The 22,290-nt window shown below is 37.9% G+C and overlaps 1 protein-coding gene across 2 annotated transcripts in view; it reads left to right on the plus strand.

Moving 5' to 3' along the window:
• THOC2 (THO complex subunit 2) overlaps positions 1–22,290 on the plus strand; it is a 118,026-nt gene that overhangs the window by 40,322 nt on the left and 55,414 nt on the right. For both annotated transcript variants that reach the window (XM_069464481.1, XM_069464480.1), the window contains exons 8-12: positions 3,011–3,177; positions 14,926–15,018; positions 18,267–18,422; positions 19,018–19,190; positions 20,440–20,635. In XM_069464481.1, the coding sequence (XP_069320582.1) occupies positions 3,011–3,177; positions 14,926–15,018; positions 18,267–18,422; positions 19,018–19,190; positions 20,440–20,635 (785 nt within the window). The remainder of the gene's footprint in view (positions 1–3,010; positions 3,178–14,925; positions 15,019–18,266; positions 18,423–19,017; positions 19,191–20,439; positions 20,636–22,290) is intronic.

A 22,290-nucleotide genomic window follows, 5' to 3' on the forward strand; every position in this document is an offset into this window, starting at 1 on the left:
ATGGAATGGCTGGGTCGTATGGTAGGTATAAATTTAACTTTTAAAGAAACTGCCAGTTTCACAAAGTGGTTGTGCCATTTTACATTCCCACCAGCAGCATTTAAATATTTTAATTGCTATTTTGGAGTCATTTTTACCTTCATAGGCCATACTTTTTGGAGCTACAGGAGAAGGCAAAATATTTAGAAGTTTTCTTCCCAGGACTTTAGGAAAACATCTTTTTGGAGAATTTATGAAAATTTGGAGCTCTTTTAAGTAAGACATGATCACTGCTCTAGTCCTTATTTTCCTTAGTGTGAGAAATGGAAGAAAATGTGTGCTTGAATTTGGATCTCATAAAAAGAGGGAAAAAATACTTGTTATTTGGAAGATTTGGTTTTCTAAGTGATTGCTATGGTACTATGAAACAGACATTAGTTTTAGAGCATTTAATATTAGTAAGTGTGGAGTTACTAGAAGTAACAGGAGATCTTCTCTTACAGAAAGGTTGGGTCAGGCGTAAGGAATAGGTTATATAAGAATTTTCTTGGAAAAATCCCCTAAATCATCCATAAGGTACAAGTGTTTAGACCTAACATAACTTGGTAAGTTCAACACGGTTCTTTTTTCTTGTAATATTAGAAGAAATCGGTGTTCATTTGCTGGTCCAGTGAAGTGGTTAGCTTGTATTTAGGGGCTGTGTCTAATGAAAAATACATAATTTAAACTGTAATAATCCCATTCAGCTTGATGAAAGGCATGTGGGAACTGACATAAACTGAGAGAACAGCAGATTGATATCTCATGTTCATTCTGGGTCATTATTTTTTTTTTTTTTTTTTTTTGAGACAGAGTCTCACTCTGTTGCCCAGGCTAGAGTGAGTGCCGTGGCGTTAGCCTAGCTCACAGCAACCTCAAACTCCTGAGCTCAAGCGATCCTCCTGTCTCAGCCTCCCGAGTAGCTGGGACTACAGGCATGCACCACCATGCCCGGCTAATTTTTTCTATATATATATTTTTAGCTGTCCATATAATTTCTTTCTATTTTTAGTAGAGATGGGGTCTCGCTCTTGCTCAGGCTGGTCTCGAACTCCTGAGCTCAAACGATCCGCCCACCTCGGCCTCCCAGAGTGCTAGGATTACAGGCGTGAGCCACCGCGCCCGGCCTGGGTCATCATTTTAAAAAAAAAAAAAAATTTTTTTTAAGACTAGTCAAGTGCTGTAGTAAGGTGGGGGGAAGAGTAGAATGAGGAGTTTGATTTATAACTGACTGTGTAACAATCAATTGAGGTAACTCATTACCTTTGGACCAGCCCATAAACATATGTTTTATTGAGAGAAATGGTGTGTAGAATCGCCTATATCATTTAAATTATTTCTCTCTCTCTCGCTCTCTCGCTCTCTCTCTCTTTTGCTGTGTGCAAATGGTTGAATTCTCATAATTTAGGCTAGGCACGATGGCTCATGCCCATAATCCCAGCACTTTGGGAAGGCCAAAGGGGAGAATTTCTTGAGGCCAGGAATTTGAGACCAGCCTAGGTAACATAGTGAGGTCCCATCTTTTAAAAAAATCAAAAAAAGAATTATCTAGGCATGGTGGTGTACACCTGTAGTCCTACCTGCTCAGGAGGCTGAGGTGGGAGGATTGCTTGAGGCCAGGAGTTCGAGGTTGCAGTGAGCTATGATCACACCACTGCACTCCAGCCTGGGTGACAGAGCAAGACCCTACCTCTAAAAGAAAAAAAAAGAATTCTCAGAACTTAAATGTACACATGATGTAATTGCACTATAATATCCTGGTAACAGCTGAAGCTGAATGAATATAGCGTTAATAATATATTAAGAGTAGGGTGGCTGGTAGGGATATTTATTAAATCCATGTCCACCAACCCTTTTTAGTTCACCCTGGAAGATAAGCAAGGATAAGTAGCCATAAACACCTATTCAGTGCTTCTTTACTTCCTTTTTTCTGTTCTACTTAGGTTGTTTGTTTTCTTCCTTCTCTCTTTACTTCTGTCATCTCCACTTCCTTGTTATGTCCCCAACTTTCTTAATGTTCTCTGATCTCTTAGTATTAGTAGTATACCACTTTTCTCTTTAGAATGCTGCTGAAAACATAAAACAGTGGTATAATTACGTTTTGCAGCTTTGTTATATATATATAAGATAAACTAAAAATTGATTCTGAAAATGATGTTCCACTTTCATGAACCCAACCTTTTAACTGTTTATCAACATTCCGAATACTTCTGCCTGAAACATTTATTTATTTATTTATTTAGAGACAGAGTCTCACTCTGTTGCCCAGGCTAGAGTGCCTTGGCGTCAGCATAGCTCACAACAACCTCAAACTCCTGGGCTTAAGCGATCCTCCTGCCTCAGCCTCCTGAGTAGCTGGGACTATAGGCATGTGCCACCATGCCTGACTAATTTTTTCTATATATATTTTTAGTTGGCCAGATAATTTCTTTCTATTTTTAGCAGAGACGGGGGTCTCGCTCTTGCTCAGGCTGGTCTCCAACTCCTGACCTCGAGCGATCCTCCCACCTCGGCCTCCTAGAGTGCTAGGATTACAGGTGTGAGCCACCGCATCCGACCTGCCTGAAACATTTAAAGAAACCTCTTTAGTTGCCTAATTTGTAAAATGCATTCTTTGATTTTCATATTTTGCTAAGAATATATAATGTCGATCTCTTTCACTAGTCTGAATAATCAAGACCTAGAGACAGTGTGGAATAGAAGAACATTTACTTGACTAGTGTCTCAGGTCCTGGGCTCCAGCCTCAAGTCTGTCATTAACCCACTCTGTCATCCTAGGCAAATCACATTTTCATCTCTAAAATGTGTAGAGTGGACTTTCTGGTCTTGAAAGTTATGAATATTTCCCTCTGGGGAAGGGGGAAGCAAACTTGTAAAAGTTGTTTTTAAAAACATTTTTATCTTGATATATAAGTTATCCCTGAAAGTTAATGGCTTTAGTAGAAATGATGTATAATCACTTTTGAATTTGTGTATGTCTCATCTGTTGCAGGATGCTTTAATCTGGATCCCAATAGAGTTTTGGATGTCATTTTAGAAGTGTTTGAATGCAGGCCAGAACACGATGACTTCTTTATATCTTTATTAGAATCTTACATGAGTATGTGTGAACCGCAAACACTGTGTCATATTCTTGGGTTCAAATTCAAGTTTTACCAGGTAAAAAAAATGTGTATATATGTATATATAGAGGTTAATTTGTTAATTTTGTATATATAATTTAATTTGAGTTTTATTTATAAATGATTGGTTTTAGCTCAGACATTCTAGCAGAGGAGATGGATGAATGGATAGCTCACAATGCAATATCATATATACTATTAATGTATTAGGAGTGCGGATCACATTATGTGAAAGCCTAGAGGACAGCATGATTAATTTTGTCTTGAGAGAGGTAGAGTCAGGGAAGACTTTATAGATATAACCTTCTTTTAACCTGATTCTTGAGGGATGAGTAGGAGTTCATTCAAGTTTTCTATGCAAGAGTAACCAACAGTGTGAGAGTGAAGATGTGGCAGTGTGAATCTACATAACAGATTAAAGGAATGGTCCATAGTCTGGTGTGGCTGGATTGTAAGGTGGGAAAAGAAGGGACAGGGAATAAAGTTGGAAAAGTAGGTGTACTTTAGATTGTCACTGGCCTTAAATACAGTGTTAAGAGTTAGAATTTTATTTTATAGATAATGGCTATGGGAATTTTTTCTGGATGTGAATATGTATTTGAGGCACAACTTATATCATTATTCGCTTAAACCACTATGATAGCTATCAAGCTAATCTGTGCCTCTGATTATTTCTCTTCCAATTCATCTTTCATATTATTGCTACTGTTGCTTTCTAAAAGAGATCTAACTGAGGCACTTCATTGCTCAAATGCCTTTGCTTGTAGGATGAAATTCAAACTTCTAAATGTGGCAGAAAAAGTTCTTTACAATCTGGCACTGTTCTTTTTCCCCGGCCTTATCTTTAGTCATTTTTCACTTAAATCTAATATTCTGGTCATATCAAATGACTGGCCATTTCCTGAACATAGGTATAGACATTGCTATGAAACTTTGTTCATGTAGTTCCTCATAATTGAAAAGCTATTCTTACCCAACTCTCTTACTTTTCTTTTCTTCATCTTGTAAACTCCTATTTATTCTTTAAGATCAAATGCCACTTGGTCTGTAAAGTCTTAGCTGATACTTTACCCAGGCAGAATTAGTCCCTTCTTAATCTGTATTCTCCAGAAATTTCTCACATTCAGTAAGTTTTGTTAAAATAAACTGTGTTTATCCCCTTTGCCAGATTGTGAGCCATATACGATAGGTTCTGTGTTTTACTAATTTCTGTGGATTAGTTTACTGCTTAGTCTATAGAAAATGCTCACTAATTGTAAATGAGTGATCTATGTTTTAGGAAGATAATTCTCTTGATAGCATGGAGGATTTTAATGTAATAAGGCCTCCATTGTCCTTTTGGTATAGCTTTGCTAATTTATCTACTTGCCTGGGATAATCAGCTAGTCACAAAAGACTCATTCGTTGAATGCTTATGATATGCTGTTGCTTTGCTAAGCACTGAGTTCTGGTGAAAAGGAGTGTCTATTCCTATACTCTTGGGGCTTGAGTTTAGGATAAGAGGATTCCTTTTAGGATTCTCAAATGATAAACACCTACTGCTTCTGCTTATCTTTTATTTTCTATTCTCTGGATGCTCTAGAACTGCAGTCCCCAACCCCTGGGCTGTGGACCGGTACTGGTCCATAGCCTGTTAGGAACCAGGCCACACAGCAGGAGGTGAGCAGTGGGCAAGCAAGGGAAGCTTCATCTGTATTTACAACCACTCCCCATCACTTGCTATCCCCCCAACCCCCCACCCCAGTCCATGGAAAAATTGTCTTCCATGAAACTGGTTCCTGGTGCCAAAAAGGTTGGTGATCACTGCCCCGGAAGACAAAAGAGAAAGCAGATCAGAGTTTAAAAGCATATAGCTTTTCGAGACCAAATGAAGACACATGGCAGAGTTTTTGGGCAAGAACACCTTTATTCAAAAATTAGCAATGGCAGCTGTCCTTTTCCTACCAGTAGCCAGAGAGTCCACTCTCAGTATAGGGAAAGAGAGGTTCAAATATTCCATCAGAATTTAAGAGGCGCCATGCTTGCTTTGGATTTGAGAATATAAAGCCAACTGCTGAAGTGACAGGGTAGCTGAAATTTAATTTGGGCATAATTAAGATACAGATTAGGGCCTGCATGGTGGCTCACGGCTGTAATCCCAGCACTTTGGGAGGCTGATGTGAGGGGATAGCTTGAGGCCAGTAGTTCAAGACGAGCCTGTGGAATAAAGCAAGACTCCTGTCTCTTAAAAAAATAAAGAGAAAGAAAAGAAGAAAAATTAGCTAGGCATAGTGGTGTGTGCCTATACTCTTAGCTACTCAGGAGGTTGAAGCCAGAGGATCGCTTGAGCCCAGGAGTTGGAGGTTACAGTGAGCTATGATTGTACCATGCACTCTAGCTTGGGTGACAGAGCAAGACTCTGTCTCAAAAACAAAGAAAACGACCAAGATACAGGGCTCTGGAGACTGTATGTTTCAGAGCATATGACAATGAATAAATGATAACCTGTTGCATAATATCAAGTTTTACTTGAATGTGAATTTTAGAATTAAAAATCTTTTTATATGAAAACATTCCTGATAATGTAACATTTTTTGAATTGAATTAAAATATACCTGGAGAAGTTGAGAATATTTGAATAGTTTTTTTTTTTTTTTTGGTAGATAATGAGCATTTTTCATTCCCAGCTAAGAAATACTTGATTTCAAAATAACCTGTTCTTGGAAGGAGTAACCCTCATATTGGTCTGTATAATACCGTTTCCTTGTTTCTATTGCCAGAGCTGTCTTGTCATTGTGGGAATCAGCAGTCTTAAGGGCCACTGAGGATAGGGGAGAAATGTCAGAGATTTTAGATAATTTGTGGTCTAGGAGGTAAAGTAAGGAAAGCTATGAACATCAAGAACTGCTTAGGGGGTATGTGACCTTGAGAGTTGACTCCCAGGCATGTATGGTTGTGATATGTTTCATATTGTATAATATCTAATATCTGTCTGTCTTTAAATGCTTCAGTAAGTTGTTGACAGTCTGGTCACTCCATCATACAGTGGAATTTTCCTCTTTGGCAATAGCACATTATCTGCAGATTGATACTTTGTTGCCATGTGAATATTCAGTTTCTCATCTTTGCTTGAGCCAGTTTTTTCCTTAGCGGTTCTAATTTGTTGATTTACTAATTTTATCATGCCCCCTATATTTATTAGTTGTCATTCTTCTGTAAAGAAGACTTGTCCCTTATCATCTTGGCCTGTTTGGTTTCCTTGAAATATAGTTCCTACTGGAAAGGCAGGACAAATGATTTAAATTTTCTGATAATTACCAGATATTAGAGTAAGGAGTTTCTTTAGTATCAGCCTCCAGTGGTGACATGAGTAATGTGTGTATGTGTGTGTGAGAGAGAGAGAGGAAAAAAAAAGTGTGGGTGTGTGCATATTTGTGTTGACGTATGTTTTCAGTGGATCAATCTGATTGGCAGCAGTGGATGTTGATGAGTTTCTGAATATGTTTGAAGGTAGAGCCAATAGTATTTGCCGATGGATTGGATGCAGGAAGTGAGAAAATAGAGTTAAGGACTATTTTGAAGTTGTTTTGCACCGAGCAGCTATTTTTTGAAACAGAGTCTTGGCTCTGTCACCTGGGCTAGGGTGCCCCAGCATCAGCCTAGTGCACAGCAACCTCAAACTCTTTGGCTCAAGGGATCCTCCTGCCTTAGCCTCCTGAGTAGCTGGGGCTATAGGCGTGTACCACCATGCCTGGCTAATTTTTCTACTTTAGTAGAGATGGAGGTCTTGCTTTTGCCCAGGCTGGTTTCGAACTCCTGATCTCAAGCAGTCCTCCCACCTTGTCCTCCCAGAGTGCTAGGATTAGAAGCTTGAGCCACTGCACCTGGCCCTGAGAAGCTATTAATAAAAAGATGGTAGTGTCATCAACTTAGGGAAAGTTTCAGGTGGAATGGGTTTGGAGTGTTGGGGATGGGAATCAGGAATTCAATTTTGGACATGTTAAGTTTGAGATGTCTCTTAGATATCCAAGTGTAAATAACTGATATGTAGATCTGGGAAATAAATGAATCTCAGTAAATAACTGGATATATGGATCTGGTGGTTAAGAGAAAGGACTGGCCTAGAAATAGAAATGTGAATATCACGTATAGCAAAAGCAATCTTAAGCAAAAAGAGCAAATTGGGAGGCATCAATTTATCAGACTTCAAGCTATACTACAAGGCTATAATAACTAAAACAGCATGGTACTGGCCCAAGAACAGAGACATAGACCAATGGAACAGAACTGAGAACCCAGATATAAAACCATCCTCATGTAGCCATCTAATATTTGACAAAGCAGACAAAACATACACTGGGGAAAAGAATCCTTATTCAATAAATGGTGCTGGGAAAACTGGATAGCCACATGTAGAAGACTGAAACAGGATTTGCACCTTTTACCTCTTACAAAAATCAACTCACGGTGGGTAACAGACTTAAACCTAAGGCACGAAACTGTAAGAATTCTAGAAGAAAATGTTGGAAAAACTCTTATAGACATTGGCCTAGGCAAAGAATTTATGAAGATAGACCCCAAAGGCAATCACAGCAACAACAAAAATAAATAAATTGGACCTGATCAAATTAAAAAGCTTCTGCACAGCCAAGGAAACTATCACGAGAGCAAACAGACAGCCTACAGAATGGGAGAAAATATTCGCATGTTACACATCTGATAAAGGGCTGATAACTAGAATCTATATAGAACTCAGGAAAACCAGCAAGAAAAAAATCAAACAACCCTATCAAAAAGTGGGCAAAGGACATGAACAGAAACTTTTCAAAAGAAGATAGAATAATGGGTAACAAACATATGACAAAATGCTCAACATCTCTAATCATCAGGGAAATGCAAATCAAAGCCACAATGAGATATCACTTATCTCCAGTGAGAATGGCCTTTATGAAAAAGTCCCAAAACAATAAATGTTGGCATGGATGCAGAGAGATAGGAACACTCATATACTGCTAGTGGGACTGCAAACTGGTACAACCTGTGTGGAAGGTAATATGGAGATACCTCAAAGAGATACAAGTAGAACTACCATTTGATCCAGCAATCCCATTACTGGGCATCTACCCAAAAGAACAAAAGACATTCTATAAAAAAGACATCTGTACTCGAATGTTTATAGCAGCACAATTCACAATTGCAAAGATGTGGAAACAACCCAAGTGCCCATCAATACCTGAGTGGATTAATAAAATGTGGTATATGTATACCATGGAGTTCTACTCAGCCACAAAAAACAATGGTGATATAGCACCTTTTGTATTTTCCTATATAGAGCTGGAACCCATTCTACTAAGTGAAGTATCCCAAGAATGGAAAAACAAGCTCCACACGTACTCACCATCAAATTGGTTTTAACTGATCAACACTTAAGTGCACATATAGTAATAACATTCACTGGGTGTGGGCAGATGGGAGGGGGGAGGAGGGGATGGGTATATACACACCTAATGGGTGTGGTACGCACTGTCTGGGGGATGGACATGCTTGAAGCTCTGACTCGGGTGGGGCCAGGGCAATATACATAACCTAAACATTTTTACCCCCATAAAATGCTGAAATAAAAAACAAATTAAAAAAAAAGAAATGTGGGTATCAAAAGCATATAGATGCTAGTTTAAAGATATGATACTGGATGAAATCATCAAGGGCCATGTATAGAGAGATAAGAGAACCAAGGACTGAGCCCTGGGCACTCCAGTGTTAAGGAGTCTAGGAGAAGAGAGGAAGGAACAAAGATGGTAGAGGAGGAACAAACAAGTAAGGTAAGAGGAAAATAAAGAGATTGTGGCATTTTGGAAGCTAGATGGAGGAAGGAATGATTAACTCTGTCAAATGCCTGTGACAGATTATTTAAGGACTGAAAACTGACCATTTATCATCAGGGAGGTCAGAACTAGCAATTTTGGTAGAGTTGGGGTGGTATTAAGAGAGAATGAGAAGAGTAGAACTGTAGACAGTGAAAATTGACAACTTGAGCAATTGCTGCAAAGTGGTGCAGACAAATGGGGTGATAGATGGTAGGGGTATTAGTTTCAGGAGAGATTTTTTTTGAGATGGGAGGGAGAATATATTTATGTGCTGATGGTAATGATTGAGTAGAAAGGAATACTGGTGATATAGGAGAGAGTACAGAATTATTGGAGCAGTGTTCTTGAGTAGGATAGAGAAAATGGAGTTTAGTGCTTAAGTGGATGAATTGACTTTATATATGAGCACAGAGAGTTCATTTATAATAACAGGTAGGAAGGTAGCATATGTAGGTACAATTATTGGTAGGTAGGTAGGTGTGATTGTGGGAGTTTGTAGAAGTCCAATTGATTGTTCTAGTTTTCTCGCTGAAGTAGAAAGCAAGGTCATCAGGTGAGAGAGACTTTGAGAGTGGAGGTACTGGAGATTGGGAGAAAATGTAGGAGGTCGAGTTATATGCCAAATGATGATGTTTTGGTCAAGAAAGCACTGTGTATATGATAATATATGGCAGTGGTGTCATAAAATTATTATGGAACAGGAATGCATAGTTGAAGAAGAGGCAAGAGTAGAGGAAACTGTAGTAGAAGAAACCTCAAGAAAATTCACAGGGAAGGGTTTAGCAGAAGCTTTTGAAGACCTCAGCAAGCTCCTTAAAAAGTTTGAAAACATGGACCCCAACACCAAAAGGTTTTCATTAATAGAGAGGAATGTTCATTTTGTGTTATTTGCTTATTAACAAATCTATGATGAAAAAAAGAAACCAAACAAATCACCATGGACATACTTCTGAAGAGTGATACCTCCTCAATAAGAGCTTCAGGCAGGTCCTTCAGGAGGTATTCCAGAGGAAGACATTGTTTATCATAGCAGATGATAGCTCCATGCCCTTTATTGCCCTTGAAGACCTTCCAGTGGGACAAGATGTGGAAGTGGAAAACAGTGATATTGATTATCCTGACTCTGTGTAGGCCTAGGCTCCTGTGTGAGTTTGTGTCTTAGTTTTTAACAGAAAAGTTTAAAAATTAAAAAAAAAATTAAAAATGGGAAAAAGCTGATAAACGATATAAAGAAAAGATATTTTTGTACAGCTTTACAGTGTGTTTGTGTTTTAAGCTAAGTGTTATTGAAAAAGAATAAAAAGTTAAATTAAAAAGTTTATAAAGTAGGCTGGGCATGGTGGCTTATGCCTGTACTCCTAGTGTACTTTGGGAGGCTGAGTACTAAGTACTCCTAGTACTTTGGGAGGCTGAAGCAGGAGAATCGTTTGAGACCAGGAGTTCGAGACCACCCTAGCAACACAGTGGGACCTTGTCTCTACAGAAAATACAAAAACTTAGCTGGGCCTGGTGGTGCATACCTGTAGTCCCAGCTACTTGGGACACTGAGACAGTAGGGTTGTTCAAGCCCAGGAGTTTGAGTTTATAGTGAGCTGTGATGATGCCACTGCACTCTAGCCCGGGGCAACAGAGTGAGACCCTGTCCCCAAAAAATTTATGAAGTAAAGTTACAGTAAGCTAACAATTTATTATTGAAGAAAGAAAAATATTTTAAAAATAAATTTAGGTACAGCATTTATAAAGTATACAGCAATGTCCTAGGCCTTCATATTGACTCACTCACTGACTCACCCAGAGCAATTTCCAGTCCTGCAAATTTCATTCATGGTAAGTGCCCTGCACAGGTGTGCCATTTTTTAAAAATCTTTTATGCTGTATTTTTACTGTACCTTTTTTATGTTTAGATATGTTTAGATACACAAATACTTAGCATTGTATTAAAATTGGCTACGGTATTCAGTACATTAACATGCCTTACAGGTTTGTAGCCTAGGAGCAATAGGCACTACCATATAGCCTGTGCAAGTAGTAGGCTATATACTCTCCAGGTTTGTGTAAGTACACTCTATGATGTTCGCACAATGATGAAGTCACCTAAAGATGCATTTCTCAGAATGTATTCCTGTTGTTAATCAATGCATGACTGTAGTTGAGTGAACGGATGGGAATGATATAGCGTGTGATTGGCCAGCAGCATTAAGGGCCTACCTACTTAAGTCCAGATACATGAAATTGGTATTATAGAGGAGGTGTAACTGTTGGTAATAAGGCTTAGGATATGGAGTGAGTGGTTGAGATAGGGTAAGGGAGAAGATCTTTGGAAGAGAGGGGTTCAAGAGAACCAAGAGGCCACATGGTGGAAGGATCACCTACCTGCATATGAAAATCTCCGAAAGTTAAGGAAAGAGTAGAGTCGGAGAGAGTGACAGTGATCTTAGAAGCTAAGATCATTGCAAAACGAAGGGCAGTAACCCAGGGGTCTGGATGGCAACAGCAGGACATCATTGAAAATTGCATAGGGAACTAGAGAGTGCTGTCCCTCCTCAAAAGCAACTGATGAACTGGTAAAAACTGTCAATTAACTTTGAAGAGCTCTAGAATATAGTAAAAAAAAAAAACAAAACAAAACCAAAACCAACTTAAAACACTAAGGAAAGGGCTTGGTGAGGAATAAATCCGCTGCTTTGGAGTAAGAGACTGCTGTGGCATTTTAAATTGTCTGCCTACTATCCCCTACACCCAGATCAGTAGTGGCCATGATGATAGAAATCCACACCTCTGGTACAGCTTGCTAATGCCAGAGGGAGCAAAGAATGGATCTATCTGGCTGTTCCCCGAAGGATTCCCACAAGGGCCTGCCTTTGTTTCTTTTGGCTGGGAGTGTTCCCAGGGCTGGGGGGTTTCTGCCAAAAGCTTTTAAAGGTATTACTATTGCCTGTAGCAGCTTGGAGCAAGTGACAACATTTGAGATAAATAATAGACTGGAAAGCCTGAGAAGGAAGATGTTAGAAAAGGAGACTCTTGGGAAATGAGGGCTTTCAAAAAGTTCCCACATATACTAGGAAATTAAGAAGGTCGTGTATGTCCCAGAGCTGGGCGCATGCTTAGAAAAGGCCTGAGAAAACCCTAAGCTTTCTCCTCTTGTTGCTAGTCAAGCTCCGAGCAAGCAGAAAGTGAAGACTGTGGCTGAGTGGTAAATGGCCTGGCCAAACGTTGAGAAGCGCGCCTATACAGAGCCAGTCTGCAAAGACTGGGAGGATATTTGTACTCGTTCTTGGATGTGTGTGCATGCCCACTCTCTCTCCCTGTCTCTCTACCCCCTTATCCCTGCCCCCTTTTTTTGCTCTAGGCTTCTAAGAAAACTGTCAATGTACTAGTTGGCCACTAAGCTAACAGAACACAGCTTTTAGTGTCCATGCATGACAGAGAATACAGACTTTACAAAGAGTTTAGAAAAGTCACTAGATATGCAAACAACAACTCAAAACAAGCAGCATCTGCTGACTCCTGGGGAGGAGGGAATTTGATTTCCATAGTTGTCACGTTATATTCAATATGTCCAGGGTTTCTTTAATTAAAAATATTTTTTGAAGACAGGGTCTCACTCTGTCACTCAGGCTGGAGTACGGTGGTGCTATCATAGCTCACTGCTGCCTTGGCCTCTCAAGTAGCTGGTATTACAGGTGCATGCCACCATGTCTGGCAAATTAAAAAAAAATTTTTTTTTTTTGTAAGGACAGGTTTTGCTCTGCTACCCAGGCTGGTCACAAAGTCATGGCCTCAAGCAATCATCTTGTCTTGGCCTCCCAAAGTGCTGGGATTACAGGCGTGGGCCACTGCACTGAAGCCTGGGTGTCAGAGTGAGACCGTGTCTCTTAAAAAAGATCAAAATAAAACATTATCTAGCTATGTGCTGTGCATAAGAAACTCACCTTAGATCCAGAGATACAAATAGCTGAAAGCAGTATGCAAGAGAACCTGGGGTGGCTATACTAATATCAGATAAAATAGATTTTAAGACAATAATTTTTATAAGAGACAATAACAGGACATTATGTATTGATGAAACGGATAACCATTTGAGAAGATATGAAAGTTATAAACATACATGCACTAAACAATAGAGCCTCAAAGTATATGAAGCAAACATTGACAGAATTGCAGGGAACATAAATGTAGTTCTGTAATAATCAGACATTTCCATAACCTCACTCTCAATGCTTAGAACAACTAGAGAAAAGATCAGTAAGAAAACACAAGACTTAAATAGCATTATAAACCAATTAGACCTAATGTTTATAGAACACTCTACCCAATGATGTACATTTTTCTCTGCACGTGCACATGGAACATTCTCCAGATAGACCACAAAACAAGTCTCAGTGGAAATTATACAAAATCCTTCTCTGACCACAACAGAATGAAACTAGATTGTAGCAGTAGTGAGGGGGTAGAAGGTGAAATGAAATTCAAAGCTGGGAGGGCTTTAGGGAGAATGGAGGGAGAATAGTCTGGAAGCAACAATTAAAAGCAAAGAACATTTCTACATCACCTGGTAGTGTGAGACATCTGAGGAAAACAGCCATCATTTTACTGGGTTACGGTGGCAGTGGTATTCTGAGGGTGAGCCAAGCTCTATTTGAGCATCAAGGCGAAGGGAACCTTTAAGAGGCGGTCTGGATATAGGGGGTTTTGCTGAGGATGGATTTTGAATTCCAGAGGATTCCATGGAAATGTTTCAAGGATATGGAGAGGCAGGATAGGACAGAACAGGAATTGTGCATAACAACATATAGATCAAAGTGTGGGAGTTGACATCTGACCTGGGAGTCTGGGGCTTCTTGTGGTGATTCATCTAAACAAGGATAGAGAGTAATGAAAATGGTCCTGGTATATTCAAGTTAGGTATTGGAGGAGAGGTTGTCAATAAGATAAATAAGCTTTTGTGAGTTTGCTCTGAGACCCTGACTACCGTTTATTTTTATTGTAAAATGTTTTGATATTAAATAACCATTTATAAACATTTAGAATTAAACTGTTGTTGAATTGAAGACTTATCATCTGTCTTAAAAATACAGTGAAACAATGCCTTCTTTTGATGATATGTATTAGTTTGGTTAGCTTCATATTTTATGTGTATAATATCCATCACAATTGTGGGAGGAGCCTTACCTACAAAGACCTCATTTTCAGTATTGAGTAGAATCAGAACATAGTGTATTGTCACTGCTTGCTTTTTATTTACATTTGGCCAGTTAGATATTGCCAGTTATTCTCACTTCACTTTTCCATTCATCTGACCCCAGCAGTTTAAAAATTAGCTTTGAAAATTGATAGCATTCAGAGATCCTTGTGTTTCCGTGTAGGGTCCTCATGGCTGGCCTGGAATTGACTTTGCCATTTTGTATTTTAAAATGTTGACTTATCCATCTATAATATGTATGGGCACCTGTTTTTTTTTTTTTTTGAAGGAGAAATCAGTTGATAAGTAGATATACTTAGCATAAAACCCAAGAAATAAAAGTATAGGGAGAAAATATAAAGCAAATGCAGATGGTTCTGCACTTCCACATTTGTCAGTCTTATCTATCTGCCTCTCCCCAGAGAACTACTTGAAAAAACAAGAAAACATGCATATAAACAAAAACACAGACTAAGTATTATACAGCATAAAATCTATTTTATTCAAATATTAACATGCATTTAAAAATGTGTCCATTTTTGAAACTACTTTCCTTGTGTTCTTCAGAAGATGTTCCAATGTGAAAAGGGATAATCTTTGTCCTGAATTCAGATGTTTGGTATGATAAAGAAGAGCAATGAAGCTTATTCTTGGCCTAGAGAATTTGAGCTAATGGTTCTTATTTATTGGTAGGTAAAGGATATTGTTTTAATTGTACTTTATGCACTAAATAGAAACTTTTCTTTTATTTTTCAAGGAACCAAATGGTGAGACTCCATCATCTTTATACAGAGTTGCAGCAGTACTTCTACAATTTAATCTTATTGATTTAGATGATCTTTATGTACATGTAAGTCAAGTGGGCTGCTAAGAATATTTCGTTATCCATCCCAGGGGTGGGGAAGAGGAATAGGTAGCCATGTAGGTAGCCACTCCAAGGTTGGCTCTAGGCTCTCAAGTCTTATGTTTTAAAGCCCTAATACATTATTGCTTTGTGTTTACTTTATAAAGTAAAGGAATTTAATTCTTTTCTTTGGAAAACTGGAAATTAAATACCTCTGATTACTTTTACAGAGTTCGTGGATGACTATGAAGTTCTCAAATTCTTAACTGTTATATCTCATAGGGAGTGAGGCCAAGTTCTAACCAACATGGTTTTAGGCTTCTCTATTATATATGAGTTATGGGAAATATGGGATTACCTGTATACTACTTCCTTCTCTCTAAAATGTTAATTTAGGCATTCAGGATGAATGGAGAACTGTTAGTGTATTTTTATTTTTAGTATATTAAAAATATTTTTCTTATGTTTTTACTGAATACTAAATGACTACTATTGTGCTTTTATCGCTGGATACAGGATGTAGAAGAGCTTGTGATTGTGATAGATGACCTTTGGTTTAGCAACAATTTAACCATCACTTTGAAATGTCTAGTCTTGTAGTGTAGAAATTTTTCTTTTATTAAGTTTTTCATTAGGATATCTATGAACTTAAACTTGCCCAAAGCTCACATTATCTTTACTGCCCTTGAAATCACTTTATAACTTCCTTACCTATCTTTGCATACTGTGGCTACAGAGTTGAGTAAAACTTTATCTCAGTCATAGCCTAGCAAAGGAGAAAAAAATTTTGCATTATATCATAAGTAATCTATTGGAGGTATTCACAAAGTGCTGTGGGAGCCCAGGGTAGATAGCGACCATATCTGTCTGGGGGGATTTGAAAGACTTTTCCAAATTAGTGATGTTGAATGGGGATGTTGATAGATAAGTAGGGGTTGTCTAGGCTTCAATGGTAGAAAACTTTGTAGGTAGAATTAACTGAGTATTAAGGCAGGAAACTTGAAAGGGCTTTATTATCCCCTTATGGTTAACATCAGGAAGTTCAGAGTGGTTGGAGCTTAGGGTAGTATATAGGGGAATTGAGGATGAAAGAGATTAGGGCTAAACTGTGAAGGGCTTAAGTGACATAGTAAGGAGTCTGGATTTTTCTCTTGGTAGTAGAGAGCTATTTCGTATTTAAAGAAGAGAAACAATGTATACAAACTGAGAATATGGAAAATTGGTCAGAAGAGGGAGAATTTGAAGACATAGTTATGAGTTTAGAGGGAAGTGTTGACTGGCATAACAAATGGAAAGTACAAAAATGATAAATTTATTACTGATATGTTTGAGTTTAATAATAAATGCAAGAAGACTAAGTGCTTCTGTTAAAATGACAAAGATTGTTAGATGGGATTACAAACTAGTTTATTTTTTATATGAGACACAGCTAAAACCTTAGGTTAAAGAAATGCTGAGGCCGGCACGGAGGTTCATGCCTGTAATCCTTGCACTCTGGGAGGCAGAGGCGGGAGGATCGCTTGAGCTCAGGAGTTCTAGACTAGCCTGAGCAAGAGCGAGACCCTGTCTCTACAAAAAATAGAAAAATTAGCCGGGCATGGTGGCACATGCCTGTAGTCCCAGCTACTCAAGAGGCTGAGGCAAGAGGATTGCTTGAGCCCAGGAGTTTGAGGTTGCAGGGAGCTATGAGATGTCACTGCACTCCAGCCAGGGCAACAGAGCAAGACTGTCTCAAAAAAAAAAAAAAAATGCTGAAAGTAAAAGGGTGGGGAAAATATTTCAGGGAAATTATTATTGTTAGACAAATTAGACTTTTTGGCAAAGAGATAAAGATGGTCATAACAATAAGGTTGTGTTCATGAGGAAGATAAAATAGTTCTAAATGTACACGTACCTAATAACATATTTTCAAAATATATAGAACTAGAAATTGAGAGAACTATAAGAAAAAACATACAGTTTGCCCATTGGAGGCAGTTGCAGTACTCCAGGTATAGGATGAGGACCTATGCCAGGCATGTAAGTAAAGCAGTAAAAATGTGTTTGATTGCCAGGGAGATCGTACAGAATGAGAAAAAGTCTTGCTTACCTCCTGAACAGTCCATAGTGATTCTCACCCCCCCCTTTTTTTGACAGAATGGGATGAAGTCTGTAATATTTAATATTTCACTGTATTTTCTTTATTGATTAGTTTGCATCAAACTTAGCTACTGAAATACTTTGTACATTTCTAGGGGGCAGGAACACTTCTTTTATAGCTCATTATAGTACCTAGCAGAAACTACTAAGTAATGGTTTGTTAGCTGTATTGTTCTTTGTGTTGGGTTATTTTATGAAATGCCTAGATTAATCATCTTCCACTCATACACAACGGCTATACTTGAGATACTTGAGCCTTTTTCATAATGGAGGGTTGACTATGCACATGTTACTTTCTCTTTTGCAATAAACTAGAAACTAGTTTGTGACTTAAGTCAAATAGGCACATAGAAAATGTGAGATGTCAAGTTCTAATAATTTTTCTTTTTTTTTCTTTGAGACAGTCTTGCTCTGTTGCCTGAGCTAGAGTGCCGTGGCATCAGCCCAGCTCACAGCAACTGCAAACTCCTGGGCTCAAGCTATTCTCTTGCCTCAGCTTCCTGAGTAGCTGGGACTACAGGCACGCACCACCAAGCCCGGCTAATTTTTGTTCTGTTTTAACTAGAGATGATGTCTTGCTCAGGCTGGTCTCGAACTCTTGAGCTTAAGCAATCCTTCTGTGTCGGCCTCCCAGAGTGCTAGGATTACAGGCATGAGCCACCACGCCTGGCCACTAATAATTTTTCTGCTTGAAATTTTTCATTTAGAGGATTCAAATTCATTATGTAATTTAATAGCTTACCTCTCCCAATTTGGATCCATATGCAATACTCTATTAAATTTGGAGTTTGGCCTTTAATGGGGAAATCTGTAATATTTTTAATGGAACAGTTGCATATTTTCTTGGGTAAACTAATAAATTCAATGGTAAACATCATCATTGTGCTATTATATTACCTTAGAACCTCTGTCAGACAGAGACATGAAACTTTCAACTGCTACCTGATTTTAAAAGGTATATAAAATTCAGGTACTTAACCCTGTTGAATTATAATAACTGAGAGAAAGGTTAGACTTCTTATTTATAGTTTTATCAATTGAGAATAGTGTTTGCTTTTTATATGAGCAAGTAGTTAGTATAGCTGTTTTATGAAATTTTAATAAACCATTTTTAGCTTCTTCCAGCTGATAGTTGCATTATGGATGAACACAAACGAGAAATTGTGGAAGCTAAGCAAATTGTTAGAAAACTTACAATGGTTGTATTGTCTTCTGAAAAAATGGATGAGCGAGAAAAAGAAAAGGAAAAAGAGGAGGAGAAAGTAGAGAAGGTATGTAATTTGTTCTAGTAATATTAACATTGTCTTCTGGATTTAGAATTATGAAATTTAACTTCTAATAGTTTATCAGTTTATAGAAGCACAATTTCTTAATTTTGATTATGCTGAAACCTGATTTTTGGAATACTCATTTACAACAGTTGTTTTTAATCTGAATGACATTTTCCCAAGAGAAACTGCTGTATCTTTTTCTTATATAAATTTCAAAATGTATTCTAAGTAAAATCATAAAATATGTTGACTTTATTTGTGCTCTGTATTTTAATGTCCCTCATATCCTAAAGGGAGTCTCAAAGATGATCATTTCTGGTTTCCTGTGGCACAATATAACATTAAGTAGAGCTTACTTCCGAGTCCATGCACTGTAATGCCTGTCTCTGCTAAGTGAAAAAGCAAATCCTGTTGTTTTTTCAGTAGCCAGAAATCTTGATTGTACTCTCAGGAAAGTACTATTCAGTTTCCCATGAATGGCAACGATTTTTGATATATGCAATTGTGTTGCTTAGCTCAATTTTTAAGTTAAAAAGTATTATAATTTCTTGGTGTCTGTACCCTAAATATCTTTGCTGTGACTATTCATTTTTAGCCACCGGACAACCAAAAACTTGGTTTGTTGGAAGCCTTATTAAAGATAGGTGATTGGCAGCATGCACAGAACATTATGGATCAGATGCCTCCATACTATGCAGCTTCACATAAGCTAATAGCTCTTGCTATTTGCAAGCTTATTCACATAACTATTGAGCCTCTCTACCGAAGGTATGTTATACTTTACTAATCATTCAGGTAGAAATAGTTTAGGACTACAAACAAAAATCTGTGTGTATATTCATCTTGTCTCTTCAAACCAAGCATATAGTTTAGTATGTTTTATCAAAAGAAAAGAACAATTCACAGAGTGTATCTCTCTGATATATATTAATCAGTGACTTGTCTCCTAACATCTAGACTGGGTGTTCTAGGACATGTGCTACAGTGTAGTCTTAAAACTATAGGTTAGACTTCTAGTTTGGGTTAGCTCCATGGAGAATGAAAACTCCATTTTTCAGTTTTTGACTTTTCCTCTTCTCTTGGGGGACAGAGAATTCCTGAGGTTTTTACTTAGTGTAATTTTTCTCTGTCTCGAGTTGAGTGCCTCTGAGTGAGGACATTACCTCTCTGCTTGCCTTATCTCTCCTGGCATATAGGCTGCTATTCTGGAAATTACTAGTGCAGCCTCTCTCAATCATCCCTAGTTACTGTGTCAACAAGTCCTCTAGCCCTCAGCCTACTTCCAGGATACCTAGGAACAGTATTGGCAGCAGCTCTGGCTTCAGCCCCACAGATCAGAGCCTGCCTCAAAAGCCCCCGCCTTGTGACTTGTGCATAGCTACTGGCTGCTGCCTTCAGTGCCACCTGGGCTGTGGACCACGAAGGCTTCTTCTCAGAGAGTGACCCCTGGGACACCTGCTCAGCAGGTGAGAACTCCGGGCATGCTGTCCTTTTTAGTGTTACACCCTCTTTACCATCCCTGCCACCACCTCCCTCATGTTCAGTCTAGGTAGTGGAAACCAGATTGAGAAATGTTGATTGACTTGAATCACTGTTGTTATATCCATGTTTTTCTGTTTCATCTGCCAGTGTCTCTGAGGTCCATCCTTTGTTCCCCATCCCCATATCTATATTCCTGATGCTGGCCAAGTTTAACTAAAAACAAACGCATGTAATGTATGTTAAATGTTACTTGAAATCTGCACTTCTGTGATTTCTTTTTCTTAAGCAGATAATTTGGAACAATTTTCTCTGAGCTGATTTTTTTTCTAATGAATATCATTTTTCTGTTTTTCTACCAGTTGAGAATTATCTGATTTAATAAAGTTAGGCAAGAATGAAATATAGAAAGCAAATATGAGCAAGAAAAGTTTAACTTACTCATTAAGATGACTGTGTTAACTTAAAATTGTAGGTATTGTATAGTGTATATAAATTTTGTATATAAATTATATGTAAATTTTACTTCTTTTTATAGAGTTGGCGTTCCTAAAGGTGCTAAAGGCTCACCTGTTAATGCTTTGCAAAACAAGCGAGCTCCCAAACAAGCAGAGAGCTTTGAAGATTTGAGGAGAGATGTGTTCAATATGTTCTGTTACCTTGGTCCTCACCTTTCTCACGATCCCATTTTATTTGCAAAAGTGGTGCGCATAGGCAAGTCATTTATGAAGGAGGTAAGATTTTTCTTCCTAGCAGAAAACTAACTTTTGAAATGAAAATGTTCTGAGTATACTTGTGTTATGAGTATCTCTAGAAACATAAATATGAACGTAATTTAAGAAAACGCTATGCTGAGTGAGGTTTGTGGAAAGTCCATTGTGTCTAACCATAGATACATTCTCTCTTTCTCTCTCTCTCTCTCTCATGTGTTGCTTAATGATGGGTGAGAAATGTGTCTTTAGGCAACTTTGTTGTGCAAACATCATACAATATAATTACACAGACCTAGGTGGTATAGTCTACTATACACCCAGGCTATAATGGTGTATAGCCTATTGCTCCTTGGCTACAAACCTGTACAGCATGTTACTATACTGAATACTGTAGGCAGTTGTAACACAATGCTAAATATTTATATATCTGAACATATCTAAACATAGAAAAGCTAATGCATTGCACTATAATGTTTACATCACTAGGTGATAGGAATTTTTCACCTCCATTATAATCTTAGGGAACCACTGTCATATATGCAGTCTGTCTTTGACCAAAACATCGTTATGCAGTGCATGACTATATGTATAACCCAAATCTAGCCTACATTATTAGTCAAGTCCTCCACACAGGAAAATAAGCTTTGTAAAAGTAGCTGCTTTTTGAATTTCCTTAAAATTAGTGGTTACTTAGCATTCTTTTCCTTTATTTGTCTTCTCATTTTCTTGGCTGCAGTTTTGAATCTTTAATGTTATTTGTGTAAAGTCTCTTCAATTTCAGGCTGTTGAGGGCTAATTCTTTTATTTTTTTAAGTAAGTTTTTTATTGAAATAAAACACATTTACAGAAAAATATAGCTCAATGATTTTTCTCAAACTAAACACTCATATATCCACCACCAAAATCAAGAAACAGAACAACACCACGAACCTATAATCTCCCTCATATTCCATTCTAGTTACTACAGTGAGCACAACCATCTATGCTACTTTTTGTTTTTAAAACCAGCTTTGAGGTATAATTTACATACAGTAAAATTCTACAATTTTAAGTGTATAATTTGATTAGTTTTGAAAATGTGTATAGTTATATCCGCCACAATAATCACGATATAGAATATTTTCATCCACCTCAGAAAGTTTCCTTTTGCCCTGTTGCAGTCATTTCCCTCCCTCCATTGCTGGTTCCTGGCAACCTCTGACAGGCTTTCTGTCACTCTAGTTTTGCTTTTTCTAGAACTTCATATAAATGAAATCATATACTATGTACTCTTTTCTCTCCAGTTTCTTCCACTTAGGATTTTGAGATTCATCTAAGTTGTATGTGTCAGTAGGTTTTTTTTTTTATTGCTGAGTAATATTTTATTATATAGACATACTAGAGTTTGTTTATCCATCTGCCAGTTGATGGGCATTTGGGTTGTTTCTACTTTATGGCTATTATAAATAAAGATGCTTTGAATATTCTTGTACAGGCCTTTTAGGGGGCATGTGTTTTTTGTGTCCTCAGGGGTGGGATTGTTGGGTCATATGAGTAAGTGTGTTTACCTTTAGAAGATTGTGCGAAAATGTTCCAAAGTGTCTGTACCATTTTGCATTCCTGTATGAGACTTCCAGTTGCATTTAGTCATTCTAGTGGGTATGTAAGGGTATCTCATTGTGCATTTAGTTTTGTTT

The sequence above is a fragment of the Eulemur rufifrons genome, chromosome 30, assembly GCF_041146395.1.
Source record: "Eulemur rufifrons isolate Redbay chromosome 30, OSU_ERuf_1, whole genome shotgun sequence".
Classification (NCBI taxonomy): Eukaryota; Metazoa; Chordata; class Mammalia; order Primates; family Lemuridae; genus Eulemur; species Eulemur rufifrons.